General features: G+C 34.8%; 1 protein-coding gene across 1 annotated transcript in view; it reads left to right on the top strand.

Annotated features, from left to right (window-relative positions):
• Window positions 1-3,131, top strand: part of LOC102802333 (N-acetylated-alpha-linked acidic dipeptidase 2-like) — a 52,345-nt gene extending 49,214 nt beyond the window's left edge. Inside the window, exon 17 of the mRNA XM_085508114.1 lies at window positions 253-3,131. Coding sequence (XP_085364240.1) covers window positions 253-448 — 196 coding nt within the window. The 3' untranslated portion in view covers window positions 449-3,131. The remainder of the gene's footprint in view (window positions 1-252) is intronic.
• The last annotated feature ends 19,574 nt before the right edge of the window (window positions 3,132-22,705 follow it).

The raw sequence follows: 22,705 nt of genomic DNA, 5'->3' as shown, positions 1-22,705 counted from the left end.
TAATCAGATGAATTGATTAGCATAAAAACAAATGAAACACTAGAAAAAAACTATTGATGGGGTGCTTGTGAAATCTAGTTCTGTGTGAGCATGTCAGTCCCACCTTTTTTTTTGGGGGGGGGGGGATTTTGTGAAAACGAAAGTCAAGAAAAAAAGATAAAAAATATATGTCACATTCCCGGACAAGAATCAAATTATTTTTATTTTGTCCTAATCACTTGTAGTATATATTTTTTGTGTTTTCCTTAATAGACATCTAGTGTTTGCTCCAAGCAGCAAAAACAGCTATTTTGGTGATGCCTTTCCAGGATTACTAGATGCATTATTCAACATTGAAAACTTGCCTGAAGAAGAGGCCCATCAACAGTGGAAAGTAGTGGACAAACACTTATCAGTATTGACTGCATTCATGCATGGAGCTGCCATCACTTTGAAAGAAGCTAACTAACTAACTATTTGCCTACTATATTGTGTGTTTTAGATTCAGATTCAATCATCTTTTCAATCTTATCAGCTAGTCTGTACCTACAATATTTTGGATATCACTGAATGAATGCAGGTTATCTATACAGAAAGTAATTAAAGAAATGTTGCTCCTAATAACCTTTGATTTACAAAATATTTTGCCACCACAATATTTTGAAACAAGATGATTTGCCAAAAATATAGGGTGATGGAAATAAAATTACTCACTTTTCATCCAGTCAAGCAAAGCTATTCACATTACTTCATATTTTGAATTTCATAAAACATGTTAAACATATGTGCCTTGGATAGAACTCAATCCTGTTTTTGTCATTTTTCTTAAAAAATAAAAAAATGCTGTTTTTAGTTCCACTGTCGAGCAGAGCTTATCATATGAGTGAATGTCCATCGTCAGCTATCAGTGTCCACCTCAAGGTTGCTTGTTACTTTTTCAACTTCTTCTTGAAAACTTCAAGTCTAATTGCTTTGATACTTTGTATATATGTACCTTGAGTACATATGATATTTTGACTTCTTGTTGAAAACAGCAAGTCCGGTTATTATACATAAAGGGAACCTCTGGTGGACCTCTCTCAGATTTGTTCATATTGTCATATCTTCATATATGTTTGGTAAAAAATGCTATTTTTGACTTCTTCTTGAAAACTACCAGCTCAATTACTTTGATACTTGGTATGTAGGTACCTTGGGTGGATCTATCAATATTATGTTTAATTCTCTTTTTTTGGTAAAAATTATATTTTTGAATTCGTCTTGAACACTACTGACCACAATGTTGTAGGACAACTAGGTCACTATGATTTCATGGTGATATGCATAAACAATGTATACCCCAAAGCAGTGTTATTTGTTTGAATTAAACCGAAAAAATGTAAAAAAATAACTGAATATTGGGCGGGTTATATGCTGAGGCAGTGACATAACCCGGGACCAAGTATTTTGTACATGTACTAAGAAATTGTCTGATACTGATGTCAAGGTAATAGATAAGATATGAAGTGACATGGGGTGATACATACATGTACATACCGATACTACAGTTCTCTTGTGATAATTTCATAAAATAAAAACAACTCTGATTACATTACAGTACCTGTTACTAGAAGCATTTCAAATAACAGTAAAACAGTCATGGTATACAAAAGTGGGTATTTATGTTTATGCTATAGTGATCTATGCCAGTTCACCCATATCAGTTTGTTATCCAGTCTTGCATACATGATGGTTATAAGATAAAAATATCACCACAATGTACAATAAGTCCAAAAAACACCACTACATCATTGATTTGTGTTTGATACAAGTTCTATGCAGAATATACAATAAGGATTGAATATCACAACTCTAGCACTCTTTACCAATTGATATCCATTATTGTCACTTATTTTCACAAAAGTTAATGAACAGTTATATAGTTGAATATTAACATAACTGACCTTATGGTCGAAATAGCTGCACTGTAGATTATATTTCTGTTATCAAAGTTGATAATGTTGTGTACGATCATATATTAGCTAAAGCTTATTTTTAGTACAATGTTCTTGCCATTTGGTTTGTATGATTGTTGCCATGGTAATCATGGTTTGCTGGTAATATAATTTATACATCTTGGGATTCACAAAAAATAAAACAAGTAAATTGTTTATTTCTATGAATAACAATCCAAGTTCTAGAAAATTATAGTACAGGTATTAATATGCCAGTGGTGGAAGTGATGTTGCCAAGGAGCAAATGTATGTTTATGGTCATGTTTATGACCAATTACAGTGATATCATGCAATCATACCTCAGCAATAATAATTGAAGTCCATTATATCAAGATGGGAAAAAAAAAAGGGGGGGGTATTGACCACAGTAACAAGGAAGTTCCCACTGTAGCAAGGAAATTTCCACCATAGCAAGGATATTCCCACCTTAGCAAGGAAATTCCCACCGTAGCAATGAAACTCCCACCTTGGCAAGAAAATTCCCATCGTAGCAAGGAAATCCCCACCGTAGCAAGGAAACTCCGATCGTAGCAACTTGAAGGAAATTCCCACCGTAGCAAGGAAACTCTCGCGTGGCAATGAAATTCCTACTGTAGTAAGGTAATTACTCATTCACAGGACAAAGTTTAAAATGGTATTTCTGGAACAGAAACAAATGTTTTTTACATTTGTATTTCAGTTTTACACAATGCTGCTTTGAGGGGCACCAAATGAAAAAAAACAAAAGATTAAAAGGAATCTGCCACAAGAGCTTTGATTGCTCTTGATCTTTATCTGAGTTTCCACACAGATTTATCTTTTAATCTGTTCTATTTTTGGCAGGAAATTGATACTACCTTCTGAATGTGGTGTTTTTCATTTCATGTTGCCATGGTAACAAGCAATATCCATTGTTCAACAATAAAGAAATTTTTTTTTACTGAAGACTTTGTCAGATCAAATCTATTTGTTGTGTATTTGTTGATGAATTATGTCATGTCACTTTTGACTGTTTGTTTTCGGGAAAAAAAAATATTTTCTTTGGTGACTGAATTTTTTTTTTAATAGTGTGATTACTATATTTGTGCTATTTGCTGTGGATGTGTTTACATTTTGTTTGTATATGACAAAACAAAATATTTTATATATCTTTCAATTATTAAAACATTTGCTCAGATACACGTATGTTTTTTATTTTAAAAAAATTCTAAAAAGACCATCTGTAAAATAAATATGACCACCTGCTTGCTAGTTATAACCTGAATGTGGCTGATGAACAGGTGTGTTGGGAATGAGAAAGTCTCACATGTATGTCTTTTTCTTATTTTGTGAACCCAGTTTAATATATTTTTACTTGAAGAGAATCACAACAGGGTTTGTATCATCCTGAAAGCTTCTCCTGAGCAGATTAAATCGCTTCAAAATATGTGGCAGATATCAAACAGCTTGCCGGTATTATTCTAATTAACACTGCAATGGCCATATCTCCTTACCACCAGTCAGCCCCCCCCCCCCCCAAGTGTATTCAAAAATGTATATCTAAAAAAAAAAGAAGACGAGCATATTGCTTTGTCTTCATGTGAATAAAGATTAACTCCAAACTAGCATATGTGGTGACATATGTGAATATGTTAATGTGTAGTGTAATATGCTTTCTGCCATAATACCAGTGTCCTTCACCACTATATCTTGCCAGATCACTGGTGTTATTAAGCGACATCACCTAATGTTATATTATGTAATGTGGTTTAAGTTATGAGGTCATTCAGTTGGGACAAATAAGGGAATAACATAAATGCCTATTAGCAGACAGGGTTATAATGAATTGGATATTTTGTCGTTATAATGAATTGGATATTTTGTCCTTATAATGTTGTGAAGCATGTTAGGACCATGCAGTCTGCTTATGTGCTGGGACAGTCTAAATACATTATAATTTCTTAAATATTGGCAAACTGAATCTTGTTTTCCTGCTTGGAACTTTCTGCGCTATAGCCAGTAAGTCATAGATCAATATATTATTAATATTATTCAGGAAATTTGCATATTGAATAAAATGGTATACAGTGCTCAGTGAACCTCCCACCCACACATTTGGATATTTGAGTATACCACTATACTACATAGGATGACTGTCTTTCTAGTTACAATTTGTTGTCCTGTTTTCCACCGTTGATCAATAACAACTTGACAGAAGTAAACAAATACCATTTATATGTATGAAATATGTGTTTTCAATTCTAAACAATTGTCAGCTCACATGTATATTTCAGAGATACTTCTCTCAGTTTTCAATTCATAATATATATTTGATTTAAATATAAGACTGAAATTACAATCCTGGTACAGACTTTATTTATTTATTTATTTATTTATTTATTTATTTATTGCTTCCCTTTTGTAACAGGGGCTCACTATGTAAACTAGGAGCTGCACCAAAATAAAAATACATTTCACTCAAAGACTTATGAAAAAAAAACTTTTGATAGACAAAAAGAAATTAAGTTACATGAACTAAGATAACAAAATATAACAACAACAAAAAACATCTAAAAGTAGCAACAACAACAAAAAATAAGAAAACTAAAATATAAGAAGTACACTGGAAAAATATTAAATATTATCTGTATACCTCTTTCTACTGTCCATGGCATCAACTAAGAATTTTTTTGTAAAAGTATCAATTTCGTCACACAGGACTGAATTATACTGCCTTGTACTGTCACCCAGGATTAAACATAGCACTTCTTTGTTTGCTATGAAGTCTTTATGTAAATTTATTTCATTTTTGTTACATAGGAGCATTTCAATCCCTTCCGTTAGAGTTTTTCTCTGTGCTGAGAAACATTCACAATGTAATATGAAATGCTCCAGTGTTTCAGGTTCCTTTTTGCAACATGGACAGATACAACTTACCTGTATGGGTCTGAAACAACAATCCTGGGTCAGACTTACCTGTATGGGACTGAAATGACAATCCTGGTTCAGACTTACCTGTGTAGGACTGAAATGACAATCCTGGGTCAGACTCACCTGTATGGGTCTGAAATGACAATCCTGGTACAGACTTACCTGTATGGGTCTGAAATGACAATCCTGGGTCAGACTTACCTGCATGGGACTGAAATGACAATCCTGGTTCAGACTTACCTGTGTAGGACTGAAATGACAATCTTGGGTCAGACTCACCTGTATGGGTCTGAAATGACAATGCTAGTACAGACTTACCTCTATGGGTCTGAAATGACAATCCTGGTACAGACCTTACCTGTATAGGGCTGAAATTACAGTCCTGAGTCAGACTTGCCTGTATGGGACTGAAATTACAATCCTGGTACAGACTTTACCTGTATAGAACTGAAATAACAATCCATGTACAAACTTACCAGTATAGGTCTGAAATGACAATGCTGGTACAGACTTACCTGTATGGGTCTGAAATGACAATCTTGGGTCAGACTTACCTGCATGGGACTGAAATGACAATCCTGGTACAGACTTTACCTGTATAGGTCTGAAATTACAATCGTCGGTCAGACTTACAGGTATGGGTCTGAAACAACAATCCTGGGCCAGATTTACCGGTATGGGTCTGAAACAACAATCCTGGTACAGACTTACCTGTATGGGTCTGAAATGACTTACCTGTATGGGACTGAAATGACAATCCTGGTACAGACTTACCTGTATAGAACTGAAATAACAATCCATGTACAGACTTACCAGTATAGGTCTGAAATGACAATGCTGGTACAGACTTACCTGTATGGGTCTGAAATGACAATCTTGGGTCAGACTTACCTGCATGGGACTGAAATGACAATCCTGGTACAGACTTTACCTGTATAGGTCTGAAATTACAATCGTCGGTCAGACTTACAGGTATGGGTCTGAAACAACAATCCTGGTACAGACTTACCAGTATGGGTCTGAAATGACAATCCTGGGTCAGACTTACCAGTATAGAACTGAAATGACAATCCTGGTACAGACTTGCCTGTATAGGACTGAAATGGCAGTCCTGGTATAGACTTACCTGTATGGGTCTGAAATGACTTGCCTGTATGGGACTGAAATGGCAATCCTGGTACAGACTTACCTGTATGGGTCTGAAATGACTTGCCTGTATAGGACTGAAATGACAATCCTGGTACAGATTTGCCTATATAGGACTGAAATTACAATCCTAGTTGCGACTTACCTGTATAGGACTGAAATGACAATCCTGGATCATACTTACCAGTATGGGACTGAAATGACAATCCTGGTACAGACCTTCCTGTATAGGACTGAAATGACAATCCTGGTACAGACTTACCTGTATAGGACTGAAATGACAATCCTGGTACAGACTTACCAGTATAGAACTGAAATGACAATCCTGGTACAGACTTGCCTGTATAGGACTGAAATGGCAGTCCTGGTACAGACTTACCTGTATGGGTCTGAAATGACTTGCCTGTATGGGACTGAAATGACAATCCTGGTACAGACTTACCTGTATAGGACTGAAATGACAATCCTGGTACAGATTTGCCTGTATAGGACTGAAATGACAATCCTAGTTGCGACTTACCTGTATAGGACTAAAATGACAATCCTGGATCATACTTACCAGTATGGGTCTGAAATGACAATCCTGGTACAGACCTTCCTGTATAGGACTGAAATGACAATCCTGGTACAGACTTACCTGTATAGGACTGAAATGACAATCCTGGTACAGACTTACCAGTATAGAACTGAAATGACAATCCTGGTACAGACTTGCCTGTATAGGACTGAAATGGCAGTCCTGGTACAGACTTACCTGTATGGGTCTGAAATGACTTGCCTGTATGGGACTGAAATGACAATCCTGGTACAGACTTACCTGTATAGGACTGAAATGACAATCCTGGTACAGATTTGCCTGTATAGGACTGAAATGACAATCCTAGTTGCGACTTACCTGTATAGGACTAAAATGACAATCCTGGATCATACTTACCAGTATGGGTCTGAAATGACAATCCTGAGTCAGACTTACCTGTATGGGTCTGAAATGACAATCCTGGTACAGACTTACCAGTATGGATCTGAAATGACAATCCTGGTCCAGACTTACCTGTATGGGTCTGAAATGACAATCCTGGTACAGACTTATCTGTATGGGACTGAAATGAAAATCTTGGGTCAGACTTACCTGCATGGGACTGAAATGACAATCCTGGGTCAGACTTACCAATATGGGTCTATGGATCTGAAATGACAATCCTGGTACAGACTTTACCTATATAGGTCTGAAATTACAATCATCGGTCAGACTTACAGGTATGGGTCTGAAATGACAATCCTGGTACAGACTTACCAGTATAGAACTGAAATGACAATCCTGGTACAGACTTGCCTGTATAGGACTGAAATGGCAGCCCTGGTACAGACTTACCTGTATAGGACTGAAATGACAATCCTGGTACAGATTTGCCTGTATAGGACTGAAATGACTATCCTGGTACAGATTTGCCTGTATAGGACTGAAATGACAATCCTAGTTGCGACTTACCTGTATAGGACTGAAATGACAATCCTGGATCATACTTACCAGTATGGGTCTGAAATGACAATCCTGAGTCAGACTTACCTGTATGGGTCTGAAATAACAATCCTGGTACAGACTTACCAGTATGGATCTGAAATGACAATCCCGGTCCAGACTTACCTGTATGGGTCTGAAATGACAATCCTGGTACAGACTTATCTGTATGGGTCTGAAATGACTTGCCTGTATAGGACTGAAATGACAATCCTGGTACAGATTTGCCTATATAGGACTGAAATGACAATCCTAGTTGCGACTTACCTGTATAGGACTGAAATGACAATCCTGGATCATACTTACCAGTATGGGTCTGAAATGACAATCCTGAGTCAGACTTACCTGTATGGGTCTGAAATGACAATCCTGGTACAGACTTACCAGTATGGATCTGAAATGACAATCCTGGTCCAGACTTACCTGTATGGGTCTGAAATGACAATCCTGGTACAGACTTATCTGTATGGGACTGAAATGAAAATCTTGGGTCAGACTTACCTGCATGGGACTGAAATGACAATCCTGGGTCAGACTTACCAATATGGGTCTATGGATCTGAAATGACAATCCTGGTACAGACTTTACCTATATAGGTCTGAAATTACAATCGTCGGTCAGACTTACAGGTATGGGTCTGAAATGACAATCCTGGTACAGACTTACCAGTATAGAACTGAAATGACAATCCTGGTACAGACTTGCCTGTATAGGACTGAAATGGCAGTCCTGGTACAGACTTACCTGTATAGGACTGAAATGACAATCCTGGTACAGATTTGCCTGTATAGGACTGAAATGACTATCCTGGTACAGATTTGCCTGTATAGGACTGAAATGACAATCCTAGTTGCGACTTACCTGTATAGGACTGAAATGACAATCCTGGATCATACTTACCAGTATGGGTCTGAAATGACAATCCTGAGTCAGACTTACCTGTATGGGTCTGAAATAACAATCCTGGTACAGACTTACCAGTATGGATCTGAAATGACAATCCCGGTCCAGACTTACCTGTATGGGTCTGAAATGACAATCCTGGTACAGACTTATCTGTATGGGACTGAAATGAAAATCTTGGGTCAGACTTACCTGCATGGGACTGAAATGACAATCCTGAGTCAGACTTACCAGTATGGATCTGAAATGACAATCCTGGTCCAGACTTACCTGTATGGGTCTGAAATGACAATCCTGGTACAGACTTATCTGTATGGGACTGAAATGAAAATCTTGGGTCAGACTTACCTGCATGGGACTGAAATGACAATCCTGGGTCAGACTTACCAATATGGGTCTATGGATCTGAAATGACAATCCTGGTACAGACTTTACCTATATAGGTCTGAAATTACAATCGTCGGTCAGACTTACAGGTATGGGTCTGAAATGACAATCCTGGTACAGACTTACCAGTGTAGAACTGAAATGACAATCCTGGTACAGACTTGCCTGTATAGGACTGAAATGGCAGTCCTGGTACAGACTTACCTGTATAGGACTGAAATGACAATCCTGGTACAGATTTGCCTGTATAGGACTCAAATGACAATCCTAGTTGCGACTTACCTGTATAGGACTGAAATGACAATCCTGGATCAGACTTACCAGTATGGGTCTGAAACGACAATCCTGAGTCAGACTTACCGGTATGGATCTGAAATGACAATCCTGGTCCAGACTTACCTGTATGGGTCTGAAATGACAATCCTGGTACAGACTTACCTGTATAGGTCTGAAATGACAATCCTGGTACAGACTTACCTGTATAGGTCTGAAATGACAATGCTGGTACAGACTTACCTGTATAGGACTCAAATGACAATGCTGGTACAGACTTACCTGTATGGGACTGAAATGACAATGCTGGTACAGATTTACCTGTATAGGACTCAAATGACAATCCTGGTACAGACTTACCTGTATAGGTCTGAAATGACAATCCTGGTACAGACTTACCTGTATAGGACTCAAATGACAATCCTGGTACAGACTTATCTTTATAGGTCTGAAATGACAATCATGGTACAGACTTACCTGTATAGGACTGAAATGACAATCCTGGTACAGACTTACCTGTATAGGACTGAAATGACAATCCTGGTACAGACTTACCTGTATAGGTCTGAAATGACAATCCTGGTACAGACTTACCTGTATAGGACTGAAATGACAATCCTGGTACAGACTTACCTGTATAGGTCTGAAATGACAATCCTGGTACAGATTTACCTGTATAGGACTCAAATGACAATGCTGGTACAGATTTACCTGTATAGGACTCAAATGACAATCCTGGTACAGACTTACCTGTATAGGTCTGAAATGACAATCCTGGTACAGACTTACCTGTATCGGACTCAAATGACAATCCTGGTACAGACTTACCTGTATAGGACTGAAATGACAATCCTGGTACAGACTTACCTGTATAGGTCTGAAATGACAATCCTGCTACAGACTTACCTGTATAGGACTGAAATGACAATCCTGGTACAGACTTACCTGTATAGGTCTGAAATGACAATCCTGGTACAGATTTACCTGTATAGGACTCAAATGACAATGCTGGTACAGATTTACCTGTATAGGACTAAAATGACAATCCTGGTACAGACTTACCTGTATAGGACTCAAATGACAATGCTGGTACAGATTTACCTGTATAGGACTCAAATGACAATCCTGGTACAGACTTACCTGTATAGGTCTGAAATGACAATCCTGGTATGGACTTTCCTGTATAGGACTGAAATGACAATCCTGGTATGGACTTCCCTGTATAGGACTCAAATGACAATGCTGGTACAGACTTTCCTGTATAGGACTCAAATGACAATCCTGGTACAGACTTACCTGTATAGGTCTGAAATGACAATCCTGGTACAGACTTACCTGTATAGGACTGAAATGACAATCCTGGTACAGACTTAGCTGTATAGGTCTGAAATGACAATCCTGGTACAGATTTACCTGTATAGGACTCAAATGACAATGCTGGTACAGATTTACCTGTATAGGACTCAAATGACAATGCTGGTACAGACTTACCTGTATAGGTCTGAAATGACAATCCTGGTACAGATTTACCTGTATAGGACTCAAATGACAATGCTGGTACAGACTTTCCTGTATAGGACTCAAATGACAATGCTGGTACAGACTTACCTGTATAGGTCTGAAATGACAATCCTGGTACAGACTTACCTGTATGGGACTGAAATGACAATGTTGGTACAGACTTACCTGTATGGGACTGAAATGACAATGCTGGTACAGACTTACCTGTATGGGACTGAAATGACAATGCTGGTACAGACTTACCTGTATGGGACTGAAATGACAATCCTGGTACAGACTTACCTGTATAGGTCTGAAATGACAATGCTGGTACAGACTTACCTGTATGGGACTGAAATGACAATGCTGGTACAGACTTACCTGTATAGGACTGAAATGACAATGCTGGTACAGACTTACCTGTATGGGACTCAAATGACAATGCTGGTCCAGACATACCTGTATAGGTCTGAAATGACAATGCTGGTACAGACTTACCTGTATGGGACTGAAATGACAATGCTGGTACAGACTTACCTGTATGGGACTCAAATGACAATGCTGGTCCAGACATACCTGTATAGGACTCAAATGACAATGCTGGTCCAGACATACCTGTATAGGTCTGAAATGACAATGCTGGTACAGACTTACCTGTATAGGACTGAAATGACAATGCTGGTACAGACTTACCTGTATGGGACTCAAATGACAATGCTGGTACAGACTTACCTGTATAGGACTGAAATGACAATCCTGGTACAGACTTACCTGTATAGGACTGAAATGACAATGCTGGTCCAGACATACCTGTATAGGTCTGAAATGACAATCCTGGTACAGACTTACCTGTATAGGACTCAAATGACAATCATGATAATTAATTTCTGTGTTTGTTGCATTTTAATGGTCATAATAATGACATCCAGCTTATGGGTAAGTTACAAGTTCAAGCAAATTAAATACCATTTTTCACAGACATATATGACAAGACAAACCTATATAAATAATATAAATGTATATTATTTGTTACCAATGTTATATGTGTAGACCTGTTCAGAATCATGTTAAAAACTATGTGTTTTTTGACGTCTTGTTAAAAACTACTTACCTGATTGGTTTATATGTAGGTACCTTGTGAAGACCTCTACCACATTTGTTCTTCTTTGATGATGACTTCAATTCCCTAACCTTAGTGAATATTTTGGGAATATTTTGTTTAAAATGCTAGCTCTATTGTTTGTTATTTTATATTTCTGTATCATGGTTGGACTATCAGATTTGCTCATTTTGTGATAATATTGTCATTTCAACTTCTTCTATACTATAGATCAGTTAGTTTTCAAACTATGCATCACAAACACTGCAGCTGAGAAGCTGCTTGAACATTTTTTCCGTTTGTTTTTAAACATTTTTTTTCTCTCTTAGAGAGAAAAGAATTTAATGTGTTTGAACCATCCCATAGGAATTTGTAATAGGATAATTAAAGTTACATGCAAAATATAAGAAGAAATGAATTGTCAGCAAATAAATACCACACTAAGATTGAGAATAATGCGTGGCATGATGAATTGTATAATATTTAAACTAAAATTCTATAAAATCCCCCAAACAATATAGCAAACATCCATCCATCCCTCCTTGATCAGAATTTATAAAATATTCTATAACAGAATATTGAGTTTTGATTTGACAGTAAAAATATATATATAAAATGACTTTTTTTGTATCTGGGCTTACTAATAGATTTTCCCAGTGAAGTGTTTAACTTAATAAAGTACCTTATGAGAAAAGAAATTACAGTCATCAAGCTGTGTTTGTATCATATGGTTGCATTTTCTGAAGTTATTGTTAAATTGGGGGTTGATTACCACACCATCTTGTAGTGACTAATTTAATTGGATTGACTGCTGCTATTGGTAAGGTGGTTCCATACAGCAGGGGTCAAAATATGGCATATCATTATTTAAGTGATTTGGGGAAAAAACAAAACCACAACAAAAAATAAAATTCAAGATTAGAAGTGACAGCTTGTTTGTCATCAAAAATGGCTGCCAGTTTCTTTGTATAGTTAGCAATATTGTGTACAATAATATTCTACAAACATTTACAATTGATTCAAGACTCACATAGTAAACTATAGAAAGAAAATTGTTTTGGGATCTACTACAAGATGGCAGTTTATTTTCTTTCAAAATTTAAATTGTTAAATTAAATGAATGGTTTAATTAGTTAGAAAAACAGCTGAAGAGTTGGTACTGAATCATGCAAATATTTATACTTAAAAGGCGGCAGTCGTCGTGCCGCGTCCTGTTCAATATTGAACTCATAGCGACGTATACAACGTGCGTAAAATACATTGTTTATTTACATGAAATTCGAACATGCACTGCGCGACGACCACCACGCTTTAACCCCATTCACTAATTCCTCCCATCATGCCAGGAACACATCACATATAGTTTTTTTATCATTATTTGTCACATGATGTACATTTCTAGACATTGAATGTCGTTGTTATCATACATGACTTTTGTTATGTGTAAGTACTAACAGTACATGTACAATATATTTTTCCACAGAAACCATATCCCATATTTGGCATCAACCAGACCAGATCAGACACAAGTACATTTGTCTCCCTGCCTTATTTCTACTCATTATATGCAACAAACTAACAAATTCCCTGTTAATTATCAACCTAATTTTTAAGCCTTATTTTTAAGTTTTGCAAATATAAATGCCAAAAATTAATTATTTGTCAAACAAAAAATACCAAAAATACTATAATCTTATTCATGTATGAATGCTCTACTTTCCCTGACAGATTTGTACACTGCCAATAGATGATAAGTTTAAATCAAAGTGGCTTATCTAACCAATGTATATGGACCAACATGTTGCATGTCATTTCCATTTTCATTTCATCTACAACTCTGGGTTAAAACAAAATTTGTCCTTGTATCTTAAGTATTTTGATACTCATTTTTGTTATCACTGGTACATAGTAGAGGTAGCAATATGCATATTAAGTAGGATAAGTCGTGAGACATACAGAAATATAGTACCAGCAAAAAAAAAAATACCATCTGTAAGAATAGGTTTCAGCATTGCTTCAGGTCATTTCTATTTCTAACCCAATCCTGTAGCATGTATAGTTTTTTGATTCTCAATGATGATTTAAAAAAAAAAAAAAAACAGGCTTGACAAGAATTAAACTATGATTATCATATTATTTTGAAATATGAATAAAGACCAAACACTGCGAAACAAACACAGAATAGAATTTTGAATACTGACCTTTTACAAATGAATTTAACCACTACATGTGGTATATTACCAGCGCCATAAGGTAAAAAAACAATTTAATTGCTTTACTTCATTGGAATATAGTCATTTTCCCGCCAAACAATTGTTTTGTTTTTTTCCTAATTATGGCATATTTTTTAATTACAGTCAAAATGTTCAACAGGTGGATATCCATCATGGATTAAAAGCTATTTTCAGACAAACACAGTTCCTTTTTTTCATTTCTAAGAGATGATAAATTGACTCAAATTCATTCATGTTTCGTGTGGTGTCCGTTGTATTCATTGAAGGGAAATGCCTACGATCTGACAACGTTTAATTACAACCACGGCTTATTTCCTGGGTGATATCTATAAGCACAAAAACCTTACAGAATTTTCTATTTTTCTATTAAAGATAGCGTATGGGCCGACTTGAGTACATACTTTATCACATACAATAAAAGCAGTTAGTCTAAGAAGCCATATTAATCATTTTGTTTTGTGATTGCATTTGTAACAGCCGCAAGATTAATGATAAACTGACATATCTGGAGAGGTTATTATTGATTCTACGAGTCAGAGCGTTTAACAGCTTGAACAGAGATCTTTTTTATTCAGTTGCTCAGACAACATCTTTTAGCACACTATCAATTTTCGGTTGCTAACATTAAATGTGAAAATACAGCCACTTTATACAGTAATTATATGCGTGTAATTATAATCATTCTCTTTCTTCTGATGTATCTTGTTTTTCTCAGAATATTTCATTATAACTACTTCCTATTCATTTTTTTCTCTATTATTGATTTAATTAATTTCTGATAATAATCAGCTTTTTAAATGTAGGTTAAATCTTTCCTTATTGTGCACTTTACTTTGGATTTATTTTGTGAAAAAATCTGTGTGAAAAAAAATTATTGAATTTTTCTTAGTTTGATTTTTTAAGGAAAAATTGTGATTGTATGCAATGATATTCCAAAATGACAGACCCATAATTGTATAAAAAACTTAAAATACACTATTTTTTTATAAAAAAGGTAAATCATTTAATCTAAATTAATCCTTGTTAAATTTGGCTTCATAGAATTTGCTAGATTTTGGAAGAATTTGCTAGATTTTGGACTAAAATCTATATCTGAAAATATAATTTTTAGATTTAACAAAAAGAAGACCTTGATTCATCCCAACCCTACTCCATATTGTGACACAGGACAACTTTAATGTCTTTAAATAGCATAACTTTGTAACCCAAATTTATGTGTTTAACGTTTTTTGCTTGTTTTCTTGGCTTTCTAAAATTTTTTTTTATTAATTTGATTCATATTTCCTGTTACCAACACATTGAGAATTATTGGTGATAATATTTTGTAGGTTACTTGTGAGAAAGACATCAACATTTCTGTTCATATCCACAGACCACGACCTACTCATATGTGAATGCTTGATGTAAAACAAAAAAATATCAGTTTTTGTTCCTTTTAATGATTTATTTATAAAATTTGATTTTAATAGGCTGCAATTTTTTTTTTACAATACTGTTATTGAATACAATAAGGAAACAAACATGGTAGAAGGTAAATTACTTCAGTCACCTGTTCTTAACTTGTGGAGAAACTGCTTAATTTGGTATCCATGGTTTTGATGGAATTTCACTCCTGTTTGTAACTCACACAACCATCTCCTTGACGGAGACCAATATTTGATTGCTCACAGAATGGAAACCATACAGTGCAGCAAGAACATAATATATTCTTTCACTGAATGTTTGAATAGTAACATCATTCTTTGCTATGGGTGGGCTAGACCACTCTTATAAAAGGTGGGTCAGACCAATTCACAAGGGTGCAGATTAGGTTAAATACTAATATTAATCCATAACTGAACAATTCTATTCATTCATTTATTGCTGTTGTGAATTAAAGAAAACCATTGATATCAGCCTTTATTACACAAAGACAATTAGCAAACATTTTCCCATAGCCTTACGGTTGAAATGTATTTTATCTTGAAGTGTAATTTAATTTCGGCAGATGTATTTTTCGTGTACTGAGATTATAATAAAACATGTTTGCCAATTATGAAACTTGACCCTTTACTATAACATCGTATTACCATAGTACATGAGAAATAAGGGCCTGAGAATGGATAATATGATAAGTGTATATTTTTTTTCAATATATCAATAATGTCTGCTTTGTTGCCATTTTCCTACATTGGCAGCACTCTATACAGCGACCAAGACAAGCAGGCAATGTTATTATTCATTTTTCAATAGGGACCACATGGCACACTTCTCAAGGAAATCTATTTGATAAAATTAATATTCTTTTGTAGTTTTAGTTTATCCAGTAAAGTATCACTGTTTGCTCTTTTCGTCAGATATTTTATCCTAACATTGTAGTCTATTGATTTCATTTCTTGTGTCAGCAAAAAAAAAATCTGGTGTTTGCGTTTCTTTTTTCTTGCATCTTGTTTCATTTTACAGATGAATGATTTTTTTTTTTTATAAATGGGCTATCAATACTAGAAGTGGTGAGATGCATGGGAGAGTATCAAGTGTACATTATCATTCAAGTTTTGATTAAAAAAAATCAATTGATCTTGGTCTTGTTTGCAGATAAGCATACATATTTTGCGCCTGTGCTATCCCTATTGGGGTGTGTTGTGCAACAAATTCAAGTTGGGTTTGTAAATATACATCGGTATATATAGTTAAAAATATGGAAATGGTTTCCATGACAACCTTATATACTTCTATAACACAGAATTGCATCACTAGGACATTCATAGTTTTGTACAAATAATGCATCTATTCCAGAAAACTTAATGTTCTTTTAACCATGTGCCAAGTATGACTGATGTGTCAGTGATGATCCATAACTCAAGCTAAGATCAGCGATGTACATGCAGTCACATCTTGGCAGTATGTGCAGATACTCCTCCCTCTCTTATATACAGGTTATTGTACTTACAGATTGGATTGATAACTCTGAAACTGCTGGACAAATTTTCACCCAGGGGTGGTGGTCCAAAGAAGAACAGTTTCCTAACTTAATAGATTAACCATTTGTAATCAAACGTTCTTTGGTTATGACTTGAGTGTGGGCAATATGTTACGATTGATTAAGAGTTACATGTTAATCTATCGATATATAGTCAATTATTTTGTTGGAATAATGTACCGGTAATATTATCATTCTGAAGGTGCATCCAATCATCCCCCCCCCCCCCCGAGTCATTCTCATTGTAACATCTGCTTCAGTATTGACATACTAAGACATAAAGATAAATATTATTAAAGGCCATTTGTTACTTAAGGGCCATGCACTCACACTGCTGTATTGAACTACCAGGAATAATTTCTGTGGGAAAATATCTTTCCAAGACATTTGTAAATATGAATCCATTTTCAGTTTCTGTTTACGCATGCAGTGACAAATTCCAAAGCCAATGATTGATACATTTTGTCAGGCAATTTACAGAACAATGGAAATCTTTGGAGCCCATAGGTAATTGAAAGACATGGTTGTAGAAAAGACTGAGAGAGCTCGGGGTGGTAAAACCTTTGTCTGCAAACAAAAGACATAAAACTACACAACGCTGATTTCTTTCTCCGATATTATTCAGTTTTCATATTCAATCTTTTATCAGCTTTCCTTCAGGGAATTCACTCCTTAGAAATTAAATTCCGGAGAAAAAATTACACTGGAGAAAATGAAAGGCAATATCTGATGAAACCCACCAGTGAGAAAATTCCCCAGTTAATAAAGGTACCACATACGTCATACAAAGACTTGAATATCTTATCTCGCTACTACACGCACACCATATCATGAACGAAAGAATGGAGGGAAGAAACAAAAGACAAAGATTTTAATGTGTTTTCCAATATTGATTTTAATGTTATAGAGGAATAATCAATCCAAGAATATATTAATATTAAACCAGTATTAGAATAATATTTAAACTGCTATGAGGAGATAGTATTGCATGTTACCTGCAATAAAAAAGTACCTGCAAGTACTTGGATGAAAAAAACAGAAACACTAAAATAAATCAACAAATGACGTAAAATATACATCTAAACTTGAATCCACTGAAAAGTATTGTATTTTTCTTATTGCATTACACTACGATAGAAAACTAGTGTAAAAATTATGAAAAGTGAGAATGATCAACAATTTTTTTTTTTATTTAAATGTCTGATGAAAAATTACAAGGAGTGAACGAGAAGGCACCTTGAAAATGTCAGAAAAAAAACTTTCATAATATATTAAAGCTTTTTTTATTTATTTTTTGTTTCTATCTTTTGAAAAAATGAATCAAGTTAAATGGAAGATTTGATGTGAAATAGGAGACAATATTCCCTGTAACCGCTCACCTCTTTTATAATATTAATACCGTAAAGTCTAGAGCAAGAGACATATGGGATGAAGAACTAACACTACCATGCAGCTCTCAATCCCTAGAAGGATGCATAGTTTAAAGTGACTAAAGGCTAACACTAAATTTAGTGTTTGTAAATTTGGCTAAAACTGGAAATAAAATTTAAATGTACTTAAATTTTTTTTTTAACAATATAAATGCAGTTTTGGCACACTGATGGGTTATTTTAATGCACATGATTATGATCAGTTTTAAAATTCGTTCAAGATGTTTACAGCACATGTATTCCACAAGAATACAACGACCATGTCAACATGAGTGCATGTGTCCTTATCTAAATATAATTTACATAACAATAAACGGCACACAGTTACAGTGTATCAGCTTGGCAGACCGTCAGCTATAAATATATACACACAAGATGTAAAATAGCCACTAAAACACATTCAGTAATATTTTAATCTAGTGTCATGGTAATTTATCATTTTGGGTTTCAGCAAACATCTATTTAACTCTTCCTAAAAGACGGGACAATTACTGGGTTCTATGAAATATTGCTGGTAGGGGGGGGGGGCTTTGTCTCGTCTTGAAGGTCATCATTCATTTCTACCATGCTTAGCATTAAAGACTCAATATTATTATTTCTTTTTTTTCTGGGTGGGGTGCGGAAGACAAGTGAAATAGTCATTCTATTTAATCTGACTACAAATGTGTAACCACACCCAAAATGTACACACATGGTATTCATGCCTATTCAAAGTCAAAATTTGTTACATCAGTTGAATTTTCATAAAAGGCACTTGTGGTAAAAAATAATTATTGCTCAACTTCTTTATTAAAATAAAATTTCAATTAGATTGTTGCAAATGGAAGAATATTATATTAAAAACAAGTTGGTCTTATCAGAGTCGTGGATTGGCGTTTCTTTTGTGCATTTGTAACGGATACTGTAAACGTAGTGAAATGTAATCAGACATCATTTATGATTCTAGTTGTCTCTGGCTTATTTGCATGACAATGGACAGTTGTCACAGTGTCATGGAAGAATAAGCAAGAAACTGGCAAATCAAAATAGAGTGATGTTGCTGGAAGTACTATATGACATGGAGAATCCAGCGGGAATGGATTACGATGAAGACAGCGCTCTGGGAATATTGATACCCAGTTGCGTGACCCACAATGATTTCTGATGAAGTACTAGTGCTGTCAGAATTGTAATATTGTAATATCAAACCATCTGTAGCCAAGATAACGTATTATTAAAAAATATTAAACTCTGGTTTTCAGCACATCCTATTGAATGCAGCAAGGGTTAAGTGGCTTCTCTTAGAGAGATTACCATCACGTAAAACACCGCCGTATAAACCACATAATTGTGTTCTTGTGCTCAGTAAAACAAATTGCTCTTGAGCGGTTCCAAATAAAGGCATCTGAAGGGAGTAGTTCTTCCAATATGCAAACATCAATTCTTAAAGAATACAGTCGACGTGAAGCAGCAAACTTTAAAAAGATTTTAAGACTTGACTAATCACCATTAACTTATCAAGAAATGCTTAATTTTAGCCTATAGATACGTACATAAGCCACTTAACCATTGCATATTGTATTTAGTTGACCTCTCTAATTTTATTTCAAATCAAAGTACAGTCACAGATTATCAAACCTGTTAACCACAAACAAATGGAAATGAATTTATACGTGTTGAGGATGCACTTGAACTTAGAGTAACAAAACATCCCATCAGTGTGCCATCTACAGTTGTGGGGTTTCTAATACCATAAACAACTTTGCAATTTAACTGCACTTCCCGCACAATAAATAAAAAAAATAATTGATTCAATTTCTATGAATAAATACAATAAAGCCTAGAAAAAGGTATTCATTCTTAAAGAAAAACTTTTAATATTTGAACCAAAATATACAAGAAAATAATCACCTTTTTTGAATTAAAAATACGCAACCCAACCTTAAAGTGCATGATAACATAATATATTCATAATAATTGCATTTTCTCTTTTAGAAGATTCTCTATATGTACAGATAAATGTGAATTGCTGTGGTCCACAAAACTTCTTGCACGAATTTTATTCATATATTTGGTTTAAGAATATTGCAAACATTAATGTTTTGTAAATCTACAAAACTTGTTAAATAGTACAAAATTATAGGTTTCTTCTCAATATTGCTATATCTGTAGAAATGTCTGTCCAATTTATTCTCATACAACACCTATTAAATGTCTGAACACAGAAACACAGTGACAACATTTAAAATCACAGACATTCACTACAAATGACTCGCAATGATTTTCTTATTGATCTTATAATTAGTACAAAATTTTGAAATACTATAATGGTATATACTTTTATTGCACATGTTAGATTTTGGCAAGACATAAGTCTTTGGCATATATCAACTGAAAAGAGAAAACTGTTCTGATTGGACAACAAAGTAAAGATCACGTTTCCCATCTTGATAAAAATCTCAATAATCCAAAAGTTTGCATTGGGGATTAATGATTAAATAATGGCAGTTTAAAAACCAAAAAACAACTTGAAAAATAGACACAAACACACTGCAAATTACAACAACATCACTGACTTTCAGCAGAAAACATTTCAATCAACATTGTGGAAAAATAGATTTGTTACCCCTCCCCCAAAATATTTGTAAGTCCATACAAACTGTCAAGAAGGCACAACCAAAGGTAGTTACAAGCCAGTAACCTTCAGTTTCAGGCAGTGTTCAGTAAGCATCTGTTTAGTAAATAAACGCTCTGTGAACCACAGCAAACACAGCTACAAATAATATTACAAAGAATTAGAAATCTGGGTCCCTGTCAGCAGAAATATTAAAATGGAAAAAAGATTACAATCTTAATACTTGAGACAAAGAGTAACATTTCTGCCATAATGCTTAAAGCATACACCCCTCCCTTGCCCACCCCCTCCCCCACCCCTCTCACCTGAAACTAGTACTAATTTTATTTAAAAAACCTGTACCTGACCAAATTACCCCAAGGCGATTAAATCGATACAATATGGAAGAGCTTATGATGTTAGTTTGGTTAAAATAGACAAAAGCATATCTATGGAAAAGATTATTTTAAAAATATTAGTATATAAGATGACTTGTTTAATTTGCATACTAAAAAGGAAGAAAAGTGCTTCCTTCTAAATCTATATGAAAACTTTTCTACTAGCCTAATATATATATATGTGTATTTAGCATAGTTTGTATACTGTGTAAATCTGTCAAATAAACTTATTGCAGTTCACCAGTATTAGTAATTTGATTTTTCTAAAAAGAAAATGTGCATTTATAATTCTATAGCCGAGACAACCTCTGGTCACATAAGCCAAAGCAGTTTTTCCAGTTTTTTGGCCTCAGCAGTGACTGCAGCAGCACTATTTGCTGGTTTCGTTTACCAACTGACCTCGTCATCTCAAAAAACTGAAGGCAACTAGTTGTTGAGGCTAACTGATGCATGATATGATGGCACACATACAGAGAGCAAAGGATTATCTTCTAAGGCATGGTTGAAAGGAGCCTAACAAGGCTTTATTAAAATAGGTTCAGCAACAGGTGCTGCCAGATAAGACTAAGAAAAAATCCCCCTTTAATAAAGAGCATGCAAAAGAAACTCGAGGGAGGCTGCAGAAAGAAAAAAAAACAAGCCTTGAATTGGATGAAGTGCAGGCTGTGCAGCAATGACATGTAAAAACAAAAAAAACAAAAACAGATTGTTTAATAAAAGGCAGTCTTAATCTCTGCAGAAAAAAAAAATCTTTTTTTTATTTCAAAATGTACCATTTAACCCTTTGCATTGGATTTTGTACCCATAGTTCTATGAACCACAGCCTAAGGCTCAAGACACTTAAAAGTCATAATAAATTAGAACAATTAAATAATTAATCGGTTTCTTTTCTTCAACTTAATATATTAAATTTACCTTCACACCAATCTTTTACTTAAAATTTATAAACCATTGATAATTTAACTTTGATTTAAATTCATTTTTTAAATATTGCAGTTTCATAATAAATTATTATTTAAAACTAGAGTGTACATGTTTGGTAGTAGTTTGTAATCAATGGAACTTTGACCCTTAGCTGACTGGTCGTCATGGTGATATTAGAAGAGACCATCTCCTAATGGCAGTATCTAGGCTTTTGGCAAGAGTATGTACCATTCTACATATGAATATCATAGGGTGGTCCCCTTTGGACACGCATTTGTCCTGCAGTACACCACTATCAAAACATCTCACTCCTCTCTCCTCTCACAAAACCTACTCCAGCAAATAAAAGCAACAAAGCTAAAGTTTCTTCAGCTGTTCATGCTTTCAGCACACCATAATAAAATTGTATTTTTTTCTACAACAAATAAATTAAAAATAAAATAAATTCCATGTGCATGGAAATGCAAAGCAAATAAAA

The sequence above is a fragment of the Saccoglossus kowalevskii genome, chromosome 2 (assembly GCF_978046115.1).
Source record: "Saccoglossus kowalevskii chromosome 2, keSacKowa6.1, whole genome shotgun sequence".
Classification (NCBI taxonomy): Eukaryota; Metazoa; Hemichordata; class Enteropneusta; family Harrimaniidae; genus Saccoglossus; species Saccoglossus kowalevskii.
This window is presented reverse-complemented; position numbering and strand designations above follow the sequence as displayed.